The sequence below is a fragment of the Pediculus humanus genome, genomic scaffold, assembly GCF_000006295.1.
Source record: "Pediculus humanus corporis 1103172108263 genomic scaffold, whole genome shotgun sequence".
Lineage (NCBI taxonomy): Eukaryota > Metazoa > Arthropoda > Insecta > Psocodea > Pediculidae > Pediculus > Pediculus humanus.
In genome coordinates, this window is record NW_002987832.1 from 296,655 (window position 1) to 310,688 (window position 14,034).

General features: G+C 24.9%; 4 protein-coding genes across 4 annotated transcripts; all 4 read right to left on the reverse strand.

Moving 5' to 3' along the window:
• Positions 1-2,462: 2,462 nt before the first annotated feature.
• Positions 2,463-3,087, reverse strand: Phum_PHUM494520 (uncharacterized protein; the record flags this gene model as incomplete). The annotated part of the gene is made up of 2 exons (XM_002430636.1): positions 2,463-2,702; positions 2,806-3,087. The coding sequence occupies 2 exons, from the start codon at positions 3,085-3,087 to the stop codon at positions 2,463-2,465; spliced, it is 522 nt and encodes a 173-aa protein (XP_002430681.1).
• Positions 3,088-3,156: 69 nt separating this feature from the next.
• On the reverse strand, positions 3,157-3,934 carry Phum_PHUM494530 (uncharacterized protein; the record flags this gene model as incomplete). Its single annotated transcript, XM_002430637.1, has 3 exons — positions 3,157-3,309; positions 3,408-3,675; positions 3,888-3,934. 3 exons carry the CDS (start codon positions 3,932-3,934, stop codon positions 3,157-3,159), a joined length of 468 nt encoding a protein of 155 aa, XP_002430682.1.
• An 884-nt stretch (positions 3,935-4,818) lies between these two features.
• Phum_PHUM494540 (uncharacterized protein) lies at positions 4,819-6,976 on the reverse strand (the record flags this gene model as incomplete). The annotated part of the gene is made up of 9 exons (XM_002430638.1): positions 4,819-4,854; positions 5,095-5,122; positions 5,325-5,431; positions 5,556-5,741; positions 5,856-6,063; positions 6,157-6,242; positions 6,343-6,513; positions 6,608-6,753; positions 6,847-6,976. 9 exons carry the CDS (start codon positions 6,974-6,976, stop codon positions 4,819-4,821), a joined length of 1,098 nt encoding a protein of 365 aa, XP_002430683.1.
• A 4,147-nt stretch (positions 6,977-11,123) lies between these two features.
• Phum_PHUM494550 (uncharacterized protein) lies at positions 11,124-13,767 on the reverse strand (the record flags this gene model as incomplete). The annotated part of the gene is made up of 10 exons (XM_002430639.1): positions 11,124-11,348; positions 11,447-11,674; positions 11,777-11,922; positions 12,018-12,143; positions 12,230-12,411; positions 12,491-12,740; positions 12,832-13,011; positions 13,189-13,275; positions 13,391-13,594; positions 13,743-13,767. 10 exons carry the CDS (start codon positions 13,765-13,767, stop codon positions 11,124-11,126), a joined length of 1,653 nt encoding a protein of 550 aa, XP_002430684.1.
• Between the last annotated feature and the right edge of the window lie 267 nt (positions 13,768-14,034).

Consider the following 14,034-nt stretch of genomic DNA (forward strand, 5'->3'; position numbering starts at 1 on the left):
TGGTTCGGATGCGGAATCGTTTGATTATGTCATAAGAATCAAATTATCACATAACATTACATCAAAAAAAAAAAAAAAAAGGAAAAAGAAAAGAAAAAAAAACAGCTTTCACTAATTCTTTCATGAGAAAAAAGAGAAAACAATTTAGTTTTTTAAATGCATTATTCACATCCATGACCACACTCAACTGCTTCTTTACAACATAAATTAAAAAGATTCATTTTCTCTCTCATTCCAATAAAAAAAAAGTAAATAATAATGGCTAAATAAGATTTAAATGATAAAAATAAATAAATTATTATTATCACAAGGTCATTTAGATAAAAAAGAGAAAAAAGATTCGATATAAATAATTAAAAAAAATTCTTTTAATTAAAAAAAATATTTTTACCTGACTATTGATTGAATTCGAGTAAAATTGTTTAGTTTTTAGTTTTTAATCAATCAATTATAAAATTTAAAATATGTAATAAAATTAATAGTGTGTTAATCGAGTCAAAGGTTATAAGGTTATCATTAATAAATTATTATTATGGTCTTCGATTGTTTGAACAACTGTTAAATGCATGAATCGATTAAATATTAATTTGTAGCCATTATCGAATAAATTTATCAGGGAAACAGGTAAGTTCGTTTAAAAATTTTACTTATTGACATTGTATCATTTTGATTTTGCCATAAAATTTTCCCAATTCATTCATACATTTCATAAATTGTTCAAAAAAAAAGAATCGAATAAAGTGAATCTTTTTCGCTTAATAAATAAATTTGTTTCAGTTCGATGTGGGGTCATAACACATTTCGAAAATATTTTGTTCATTATAATATTTATTATGATATAAAAGAAAATAATAGTGTATTTATCACTTGAAGAGGTGAGGGTGGGGGAAACTTAACAAATAAATTACTCTCAAATCATTCATCATTTTGCTCAAATCAAAAAAAAAAGAATTTTTTCAAATATGTTTATGATAATCATGGGGGGGTGGTTTTCATAAATGTCAAAAACAAAAGTAAATTTTTAACCAAAAATCCAGTAAATTATCAACCGTTAAAAAAGAAAAACAGGTCGTCAACCTCATACAATCCAGACAAATTTTTTTGTTTTACTTTAATATGGATATTATATGAAAATGGCAATATTGACCCATTTTTGTATTTTGTATGGTGACGTAACGGTAATGAAAACTGGTCACCCCGTGATGTGAAAATAATGACGCGCCCAATGCCGCGAAAAAAAAAAAAAAAGGAAACCATCTGTTACGCTTATGTTAAACATATAAATAAAGTGTAAGACAAACGTAAAGGCACATGATTTTCAACAAACGTTAATAAACCACATTTCAATAACAAATGTAATATTTAGATATTTGCCGTATAAATCGTTTATGTAATAAATAAACAATATTCAAATTCGTTTATCGCGTAATTAATATTTAAAATTAATTATAAATGAATACCGGCAAAATTAACATGCCACACCTTTTATCTTAACAAAAAAAAAAGAGAGGATACAACATACAAAAAAAAAAAAAAAAAGAAAAAAGACAAAAAATACATACCTTATATTCTTTTAAATCATCATTTAAATACATTTTCATTGCATAACATAAATAATGAAACTATTTTTCATATAATTTTAGGCACTTATATCATGCAGAAATAAATGATAAATTAATAAACTTAAACATAAAAATTATTAACTCTGTTAAAAATGAAAAATTCGGTTGATTAAATTCAATACTAGACATTTTTAATTCAATACCTCCGCGATTCGAAACTGAAAAAAAAATGTAACCGTTAAATTGTTTATTTTCTCTATGGAAATTTTTTTTTCATATTTCAACGTTAAAAATAATAGAATCCTTTTTTAGAAAAACTTGATTGAATGTATTTCACGGTATCTTATTAAATAGCCTTTATAGATTTAAGTTAATTATTTAAAGATAATTGTAGTAATCATTAAAAAAAAAAATGTATTGAATTCGTGAGAATATTTAAATTCGTCTGTTTTTAATTTCATTTTGAATAAATTTTCAATGTAAATTTAATTGAAAGCTAAAGGTTATATGTAAACATAATCTTTAGTGAAGTTACTTAAAACAAAACAAAAAAAATTAATAGTCTAATTAATATTTATTTATGGCTACATTCATTTGAGGGCAATAACTTTATGTTAATAACGATAATTACAAAGTTTCAGTTGAATAATATGGCTAGTAATTTTGCAAAATAAAATTTCAATATAATGATTGTACACAATTATTAAATTTTTTTTATTATTAATAAAAATTATTTAAATTTTAATAGAAAATATGATTGTATAAGTTTATTAGACAATTAAAATAAATAACATAATTTTAACGTTAAATTTTATATCGATTCGTGTAAATAAAACATATTTTTTATTATAATTCTTCGAATATTGTTTTTTTTTATAACAAGTTAACTTTCAATATCGATTAGAAAGCAATGTCTGATGGTTTTGATAATACTCTCGGAGTAGAACTTTCTTTAAAATTCCATTCATTAGATAATAAATTTTCTTTTTCGCTCATGGATACATCATTAGAAAAATCTAATTTAGTAGTATTAATACTTCTGACGGAAATGTCCATTGCAGATGAGTCACTTACAGGTGATAGCTCTGGAGAAGATAAAGCTGAAGTTCTTAAGGGAGAAAAACATCCACCATTGTCTTTCTGTAAACATTTATGAAGACAAAAAAAAAGTTAGAATCGATATAAACTGTTGACAAAAAAAAGAAATTAGAAAACAACTTAAATTGATTTTTTCCATTCGTACCTTTTGATTTGGAGTAACACAATTAAAATTACGAATGAATAATTTTTTTCTACTTCCTGAAAAATTGATAAGATCGCTTTCATTGCTATCAGTCGAATCTGAATCTGTGTTTCCGAATAAACAATATCTAGATAAAATAGCTTTGAGATCTGGTGGTAGTTCTGGAGGAAATGTTAAATCTGTTTGAGTATGCTGATCAACAACTGTACATTTTTCTCTTGTAGTCTGTTTGACTCTTTGATTTCTTAAATCTACCCTTAAAGGACTTTCCATATTAACCATTTGACTTGAAAAAAACCTGAGGAAAAAATTATAAATAATAATTTTTGTGACTGAAAACAATGTAAAGAGTTAATAAATTAATTCATGCCTATTTATAGCTTCTTGTGCTTCGCTTTCAGTCACAGGACTAAACCATGAATCAAAATCTTGAGATGGATTTTCATCTATATCTGCTGGATGAAGCATTGAAATGTCTTCAATGCTCCATGTGAATTCCTCATTCTACAATTAAACATATATATATCAAAAAGTTTTACTTTTTGATATAAAAAAGTATTAAAAAAAAACATTTAAATAAATACCTTGGTAGGAGTAGAAACCGCTTTAAATAATGAAGGGCTACACAAAGGTTGACTCAATCTATCTTTCAATAATCTGGCGTGTTCAAATGGATTTTTAACAAAACTAATACTTTTCGAGGGAGGAGAATAAATAGGCATTTTTTCAATAATAACACTTTTATACGGTTTTCTGCTCGATAATTTTAAATCAGTTGAAGAGTTAAATCTGTTTTGAACAGGTGTTTTATACGGATTACTATTTGTATTTAATAACTGATGCCTCACTAAAAATGAACTTCCTTCGACACTTTTTAAAGGAGTTGTTGTATATTGACTCTCGGACGACTCATTTGAATCCATTATTAAAAAAATTATTTAACAAAAACCTACTTCAGGATAGCATTAATACGACCGTTAAATAACAGTAAACAACTATTTCAAATACAAAAAAAAATATGTACAAGCAAAGCCTCCGCGATTCAAAAATTTAAATACTTACTCTATGAAATTTCCATAAACTATGGTTCCTTATAATGTTGTTTACCAATCCATAAAGATGAGAACATTTTATATTTTTAACAACATTAATATATCAGTTAGAATATTTAAAATTTACAAATAATGAAAAACCATCATAAATAAATAAATAAATTTATTTATCCCTTAAGAAACATGAGTCAATTACAAAAAAAAATTTTTCTTTTTCTTTTTTTTTACATTAAATAAAACAGCAGAAAAAATTTAAGTTTTTTTTTGTTTTGCATCACCAATATAAAGTACAATTCCCTTCTGTACGCTTAAAAAAAAAAAAGTAACACAAATTTTGTTTTACTATCTGACAATTATACAGCATTATAATTACTGAGTACATATATATTTTTTTTCATTATATTCTAAACAGCTATTTATAATTTATTTAAAAAAAAAAAAAAATTAAACATTTTATGCGAGAGGAACTGCAAATTAAATTTCAGTCAAAAAAAAAATAAATTTAAACATATGAGAGAACAAAAATTAAGAGAGCTAACAAGACCGCAAAACAATTCAACTACCAAATAAAAAAAAAAAAAAAAATGTTTAATTTTTAACAATAATAATATTATTTATTATTACTCTCACACCGTTTCTGTTTTATAAATCATTTGACAATTTTTAAATTGTTATTAATTTAGAAAATAATTTTCTTTTATAATAAATATATTTATTTATATATATATTTTAAAATTAAAAAAAAAAAAATCACACTACCTTATGGCCAAAAGCAAAATTTTGTTTTTTTTTTTTTTTTTCATTTTTATTATAATCATCTATAATTAAAATCTTTTAAGTCTTTTATGCACGATATTTACAATGTAAAAAATAAAAACTTATGCTTTTTTTTTTTTTTTTTTTTTTTATAAATTCCTCATTCTTGACATTTTTTTTTCTTTTTTTTAAGTTCAGTACATTGTTAATCACAACCATGCATTAACGGATTTACGTTTTCCTGTAATTAAAACAAAAAACAAAAATTCATTTTAACGAACAAAAGGGATATTTTAAACAAGTACACAAAATAAATAAATAAATAAATGTAATAAATCGATAACCTATGAAGAACAACAACTAACAACATTCTTTGACATCATTCATCTTTGTGTGTTTAACTACTCTATGAAATTACAAAACATGGCAGAAAAGTTTAAAATCATTTTTATTGTTATGTATTATTAATAATACTACATACCATAACACTATTCATTACATGATGACTCCTTTAACTTTGATTATTTAATTTCAAAAACTTTTGAAAGTCGTCGTAAACTTCTTCATTCATTAAATCTTGATCGCTGAAATACGTTAAAAAATCTCTGGTAAATACTCATTACTCATTAATAAACGAATTTAAACGGAAAAGAGGGAGGAGGAGGGGGAGGGGAGAAAGGGGGACAAATGGTAAATATTAGATGTACAAACCAAACGTAATCCTCGGTGTCTTCTGATATGGGTACGCTTTCGTGAAGAAATGATGTTTCCTCTTCGGAAATAACTTTTCCATCGGGACCGAAAAATACTGGATCATCCTGGTTTTTTAATTAACAAAAAAAAAATAAAATTATCTTCCATGAGACAAGTAAAAAAAGAAAGAGAAAAGAAAAAATCATAAAAAAAACTAACAAAATATTCAGGTTCTGATCGAATTTCAACGGTTGTCACTGTCGGTGCCGTGTTTTCACCCCAACCTGAAGCTCTCATATCGATAACGCTCGTTACGATAAACCTGAGATTAGGATCGAGGTCAACGTAACAATTACAAATCGATTGTAATTTTTTAAATAAATCATCTAATTGTGATTTCGAATCGTTGATTTCTTCCAACTTTCTTCCAGATAGCTGATAAATCAATAAAAATTTATTTATTTTTTTTTTTTGTAATGATGAAAGCGAGAAAAAATAATAATAATAAAATTTTATTATTTTAATATCAACCTTTAATATTTGACACACTGATTTGACTCCTTTTTCCGTTTCGTTTTTCAATATTATTTCTAATATTTTAAGCAATCCTTGACCGAGTGCTGGAATACTCTTTTCCCCTATTTGTATTTGTAAAAACAATTCTGCCAAAAGCATTCCGAAACCCTGAATTCTGTTCATGTAATTCACATCGTTAGAATAAGCACCCTCAACAAATGCAGTATGCTCTTCTTGACATCTAAAAAAAACACACATACTCCATTATTTCACTCTTTCTCTCGTTAAAATTGTTATTCAGACAAAAATTAAATAGATTAAGTTATTTTTTTACCTTTTTAACAAAACTTCTCTAAATTTAACTCCAAACTTTTTCGTTAAATCGCTGCATATTCTAGCACCACTGTATCGTAAATTTGGCTCTGAAATGCACTAAAAAAAAAAAAAAAAAAAATCATTACAATGTTAATTAAGAGTATTGAGAAAAAAGAAAGAAATCAATGAGATGTTTAATAATTACCTCCTCCATAATTACAGTAATAAATAATTGGAGAGCATTTGGATTTGATATATATGGTTCGATAACTTCGTACAAAGGTTGGACTAAGTCATCATATTTTCCCGGATTAAGAATCAGGTACTTTAATTCATCTTTTAAATACTCGACAGCAGCATCCTGAGATTGATCCTCCTAAATTGGAGTAGGTAACGATTGATTAAATATTTATTATAATATAATTAAATGAATGAAAAAAAAAAAAAAAATCGATAGAAATTAAACTTACATGATTTGTACTATTTTGATTTATATTTTGATTTGATAAAGGAATAAATTCTGCAGCATTAGCATTTAAGGTACTGTTAAGAATTTTATGATTTTGTGCTTCTTGTACATTTTGAGTTTTAACATTATCATTATTTGAATTATCAACTTTGGATGGTTCACTTAAATATAAATTAAATTATTAATATATATTTATATATTTAAAATAAAATAAAATAAAATTATTATATACTCACACACTGGAAACAGGAATGGTTACACCACTGACTAAATTTTTTGGAGGTCTTAACTGTTTAGGCTCCACATTTTTTATTTTATCCCATGGTCCTTTTATTTTATTAGTATCGTTAACTTCTCCGGTTTGACTCATGTTAAAACTGTAATTAAAAATTATAATTTCATTATGTTTAATTTACAAAGAGAAAAAAAAAAAACTAAAACAATTTAACGATGTGCCGATTCACAAAAAAAAAAAAAAAGAAAAAAAATTTTTTTTTCATTGACTCCCCCCCGCGACATTTCCCAACTTGAGAGAAATGTTTTCGCATGTTGTAAACGTTACTATGACACACAACACATATTTCGCAATAAACCAAATTTAAATGTGAATAAATTTAAATTTAATTTTCATTTAAAAAAATCATACTTATTTATTACCGTTTAGTAGTTAATTACCAAACGTGAAATTATATTTTTGTTTTTTTTTTTTTTTTTTTTTTTTTTTTCCTATCCCCCTTCTTAAAAATATATCCGATTAAATTTACAAGTATACAGCAAAGTAAACATAAAAATGGATCATTTTTAAAGAGAGTCGAGCGCGTTCAGAAATCGTAAAAAAAAAAAAATTTTTTTTTTTTTGCAACGTGTTCGTAAATTTATCGGTCAGCGCTTTGAAACGAAAAAACAACAAAACAAACAAACCCCCAAAATAAATAAAATTTAATTGAAATTATTTTCTTTTGCAAATAACGTCATTACCTGAAATTATTTTATTTGCAAACAATTTATTTATAAAAAAAAAATAAAATATATTAACGCTCGACTTATTATATATATTTCCTCGTATATAATTATCAACGAAAACCCTCGTGGTGTAAAAAAAAAAAAAAAAAACATTCATTTTTAATTTGATAAATTCATCAATCAATCAATCATTTCATAACAAATTCATTATTTAATAAATAAATAAAATGGGTAAACTTATAGAAAAAAAAAAAAAACTATGGCAAAAAAAGAGGTGGGAGGGGGGAAAACTAATAAGAGTTTATATAAACGTCATACCTTTTAAAGCTTGACGACGACAAGCTTTGTTGATGTAAACAAAAACAAAAAAAAATTTTTTTCCCACGTGGTTATTTTAAATATATAACTCTTTAAATTTCGACATTTAAATTAAAATGAATTAATCGATTGTTAACGGAACGGAAAACGGTAAATAATAATAATAATAATAATAATAATAATAATAATAATAAAATAAAACAATAAGAAACATGATCAAACGATAAATTTAACAAGAAAAAAAATTTAAAAATTAAAAAATTTTTACATTGATTTGTTTCCGCAAAAAAAAAAAAAAAAAAAAAAAATAATAATAATAATAATAATAATAATAATAATGATAATAATGATGATTTGTCACGTTGCCAAAATAGCTTATTAAATAGTATTATAATAATATGAGTTGATTGAACTCGTTTTAAAAACAAGACAAAAACAATTTTTCCTTTCTTTTTCTTTTTTTCCTTTTTTAAAAATAATAATAATAATAATAAGAATAAGAATAATGATAATAATAATAAATTATTACAATAGTTTAAATCCTCACTAGAGGAAAATTAAATTTTAATAAAATAAATTAATTAAAATTTTTTTTTGTTGTTGTTGTATTTTTGCCTTGTTTTTTTTCTTTTACCCAATTTCCCCCCCCCCTCTCTCCCCAAATAAAATTAAATTCATATTGATTTAAAAACTTTCATAGATAGTAATTAATATCAATTTAATTAAAAATTTAAATTTTCAATATGAAATCCATCATTTTTAATATATATTTATAATATTTAATTCAAGGAGGCAGAACAATTTTTTATATTATTACTTATTTCCCCCTCCCTCCTCCCACTCTCTACTATAATTTTACAATAATTGCTACCAATTTTTAAAAAAAAATAATAATAATAATAAGTAAACAAATAAATAAGCAAATATTCAAAACCGTTTAAACGACTTTTATTATTATTATTATTTTTATTTAATTAATTGTTACAATATTTATAAATTGATGGAGATTATATATTTAAAAATTTTTTTTCTCGTTTCAATTATTATTATTATTATTTATTTTTAAACCGTGATATACATAGTAATAGTAGTAGTATATATATATATATATATATATATATATATATATATATATAAAATAGTAAGTAATAAATGATGATGAAAAAAAAATTATACAATAAACGATTAAAAAGGTAAAATAATTAAAATGATTAATTAATAATAATAATAATAATAATAATAATAATGATAATAAAGGTAAGAAAATAAAAAAAATTTTCAAAAGGTAAATAATAATAATAATAATATTTAATTAAAAATTGAAAAAAAATTTAAATAGAAAAAAAAAAAGAAAAAAAAATTATTATTCTTGTAAATGCCACAAAATTATCATCATTACCAATATTATCATCATTATTATTATTATTTAAAATAATCGAATTATTAAAATTAAAAATAAAATAATTATTTTTAAAAATTACAAATTCCAGTCAATCATTTCAAAAATTCAATTTATTATTATTATTAATTTTTTTTTAATTTTTCTCCCCAAATTTTTACAGAAATAATAAACTCTACTACCATTATTATTAATATTATTATTGTTATTAGTATTATTATTTACCATCTAATTTTTAATAAGTAAAATATTATTATTATTATTTTAAATCTAAAACATATTCGTCGGATAATTTTAATTTTTTTGTGTTGTTGTGTTTTTTCAAAACGAATTTTTCTTTATAATTATTATAATAATAATAACCAACAAAAAAAACCATAATAATAATAGTAATGATAATAATAATAATAATAATAATAATAAATCCTTTCTTTCTTTTTTAATTTTTTTAGTTTTTTTTTTTTTTTAAACTTTTTATTTATTTATTTTTTTTTTTAATATTTTTTTTTATTTTATGTTTTACACACTAAAAGCTTAAAATTACAAATAGATAAAAACAAATTAAAAAAAAAAAAAATGCGTTTGTTTTAATTTCCCTACAAAAAATTTTCTTTTTTCTCTGTTTGATTTTCCGCCGCAATTAAGTAATAATATTAATATTTATATACTTTAAAAAAAAAAAAAAAAAAATTAAAAACAAAAAAAAAAAAACCTTAAAATACACATATAAATCGTTTCGCTTTAAAAAAGAAAAATTTCCAGCCATATATATATATGTATACATATATATATATTAAAAGTCACGTGACACATTTATACGTATAACACTTATAACGGCTAAAAAAAAAGGTTAAAAGCTATAAGTTATTAATTTGCTATTATAATAGCTCGCGCGCGCAGCAAATCATCCCACGGTTTAAAAATATTAGAAGAAAATGAGAGAGAGAGAGAGAATACGATTACGATGATGATGATGATGATAATAATAATAATAATAATAATGTTAGTTATTATAATAGAATAATTTTTGAGGCGAGGAAAGCGATTTTTATGTATATATATATATATATATATATATATATGTATATATTAATAGCTCGATTTAAATAAAAAAAAAAAAAAATGCTCAAAACGTTAGCTTATGTAATTAATTGATTATTCATTCACTGATTGAAAATATATTTTTTTTTTTTTTTTTTTTTTTGAAAAAAATTTTGTAAACACTTAAAATCACCTCGTCGTGTTCGCCATTCACCACCACCAACACCACCATCACCATCACCATCCTAACGTTCTTTCGCATGAGAATTCAAAATCATATGCGAAAGAGAAAGAGAGAGAGAGAGAGAGAGAGAGAAAAAACGAAATCGTATATGAACCCGAGAGAGGCGATTAAAAAGTGTTTTGAAAAGAAATTTTTTTTTCCTTTTTATTTCATTTCATTTCATTTTATTTCTTTTTCTTATTTTTTCGTTTTTTTCCTCCGCAAGACATTTTATCGGCTTCCCTTCCACCTCCTACTCCTCCTACTCCGCCTCCTCCCGAAACTCCTCCTCCTCCTGAAACACCACCACCGCCACCACCACCACCAACACCTCCACCACTTCTAGTATCCGACTTTGTATAAAAATTGTTAATAAAATCATCGAAATCAGGTTCGCTGAAAATGATTAATAAAACACGTTTTATTTTTTTTTAATTTCCGTCGGTTGTGATAATTCTTTTTTTTTTTTTCTTTTTCTTTTTCTTTTTTTTAAATATTATTATTATTATTATTGTTATATATAGACATTTCAACACGGGCAAAAATAAAAAAAAAATATTAAAAAAAAAAATGTCACCGTTTGTACCTGGCAGGCGTGGGTTGCTGATAGTTTTGCTTTTGACCGTGTTGTTTTCCAAGTACTATCCTATACTGAACGTTATGAGTATTTGCTTTGATGTTACGTAAATTGCTTCCTTGACAACCCGCCCATTCCGTTATGTCATAAACAGCTCCATCCATGCATGCGTAATAGTGCCAGAGTAATCCAAACATTGAAGTTTCCGCCCATATATCACCCTGCATCGTATAATTACAAAAAAAAAAAACAATAAAAACTAAGAGGTTTCAACTAAAAGATTAAAAAAAAAACCTCCTGAACATTATGATTTTGTTACCTCTCTGACCGAATGATGAATTTTACACTGATTACACATTCTGGCCGCGTATATGGGCCTGTCGACGGTTGTCCTCTTATGACGTTTATTGCAGTTGGTGCATCTAATAGTGTTTGCAACATATTCCATTTTTTTATGCAATTGAGACAATAGATCGCTTAATTCTGACCAGGCAGCGTGTTCGGATTGTGGTTTTTCTATTCTACGATCGTACGATTTACGATGTTCCTAACAAAAAAAAAAAAAAAAAAACAAAACAAACCAAATTTAATTTCATACTTTTCCTAATCTTCTACTTGTACACCCGGTAGGCAAAATATCTCAACTCACTGGCTCTCCTATTATATCAAAAGCGTGTACCAATATTTTAAATGCTTCTTCTGCTCCGGGTTGATTGTTTTTGTCGGGATGTACAAGAAAAGCTTGACGTTTGTAATATTTTTTTATATCGTCATCCGTGCAATTCCGCGTGACACCTGGTTTACAATAGAGAGAGAGAGAGAGAGAAAGAGTATTTTATTTTCTCTTAAAGATTAATTATTATTATCAAAAAAAAAAAAATTTCTTTTACCCAATATGCTATACGGATCTTTTCCTTTGCATGCCAACAACCTTCTCATTGCTTCTTCTCCGGTAACGGGTAATGTTATATTGTGCTTCAATCCCCGCGGTACTTTTCTTTTTATTTTAGCTTCACCTGCAAACAAACGTAATCATTATTTTTTATTATTATTATTATTATCTATTCGATAAATTGTTATAAAACGGATGATTGGGGTATACCTGAATCATCTGAATCGCTATCAGAATCATATAGTTTTTTTTTCTTCGAATCAGACTTTTTAAACGGATAAAATGGCGAATTTATTATCCGTTTTATAATTTCAATGTTTCTAACAGCGTGACAAGACTTTTTATAAAATTGAGACGCGTTATGAACGGATGAAGCCCAAACGGCAGCACACCTGAAACAAAAATATTTTCACAATTCAAATTTGTATATATTTGCCAAAAAAAAAAGGTCGAATCTCTTAAAAGTCTCACATGTGAATGGCCAAATGAGTACTCAAACCCAAAACATCGAGTACGAGTCTAAGCAACCAATTTAAAGCGAATAATAAAACACCACCGTAACGATCCATTCGAACTTTAATTAAAGTTGACAAACATGGCTCCTGTTCTCTCCTTTTATTCCTGAACGATTTTCTATGTTGTTTTTCCGGCTGACAAGTACGAATATTTCTTTTTGTCGTTTTTTGAGTTTCAGATTTCGCTTTTCGAGTCGGCCAAGGCACTAAAACAATTTCCATTGAAATTAAAACAGTGTGAACCTCTTAATTTTCCATGGGAGAAAATTTTTTTTACAACAAAAAACCAAACCAAACCTTTTTTTTCCTCAGGCACCTTATTTCTAAGTATTCCATATTTCGACGCCGAAACAAATTCATTTTCTGAAACACCCATTTGAACTTTTCCATGACTTTTTTCTTGCTTTTTAGCCATTTGAGATTTAACGTTCGAATTTTTTGAATTACCATTAGTCGTTTGAGTTACTTCTCGTTTTTCTTTACGATTATTATTATTATTATTATTATTATTATTGTTATTCGAAACATTTGTTTTACCGTTATTAACGTTTTTTATTGTATTTTTTTTATTTTTAACATCGTTTAAATTAATATAATTTTCTCGTTTGCTCGCATTTTTCAAATCATCAAGAGATACCCATTTTTTAGACAAACTTTCTTGTTTATTATTTCCACAATTCATTTTTTTCATGTAAGAATTTTTCAAATTTGAATTATTCCCATAATTACCATCATCTGTTACTGAAAGACAAAAGTTTTAATGTAATGATTAATCGAAGAAAAATGGCTGAAAGAGCTTTACAATTAATTTTTTTTTTTTTTTGTTTTAAAAATACTTAAAACAACGATAAGTTACCAGGAGAAGTTTGCCTGTTAAGAATATTTGCATTGCCGCTTAATGTTCTTCCAACTGAAAATTTCGATTTTGTTTTGTCATTGACACTTTTTTGCTTGACATCTTGATTTGTTGAATTTGTTTGATTTTGTTTTATGTTGTTCTTTAATATTGATTTAGCTAATACATCAGAATAAGATGGTCTCATAGGTCTGACTTCAGCTACTATTCTCGTTCTACAAATAAAATCGATGAGTATTTAAAATTCAAAGTAAAAATTCTTTAAAAATGATTTCATTTAGCTTTAATAGAATCATTTAAAGGAAATAAATATTTAATATATATTATTTTAAATAAACTTACTTTCTGCCACCTCTTCCGATATTAAAGTTATCCATAGCATCAGATCTTAATCCTCCCAAAGATGAACCGAACGGTGAGTATGTACCACTTTGATCGGAAGCCCAATTTCCGACAAGATTTTCAATAAGTTGAGTTTTTGTGTTTGTTTCTAAAAAGTTAGTTAATTTTATTTTAAATAAAATTTACTCAATCAAAAAAAAAAAAAGAAGAAAAATTTAATTTGGAATTTAAAAAAAACAAAATTTCAAAATGTTTTTCGCACCTGCATTGTGAGAAAATTGTGGAACAGAATGATGTCTTTG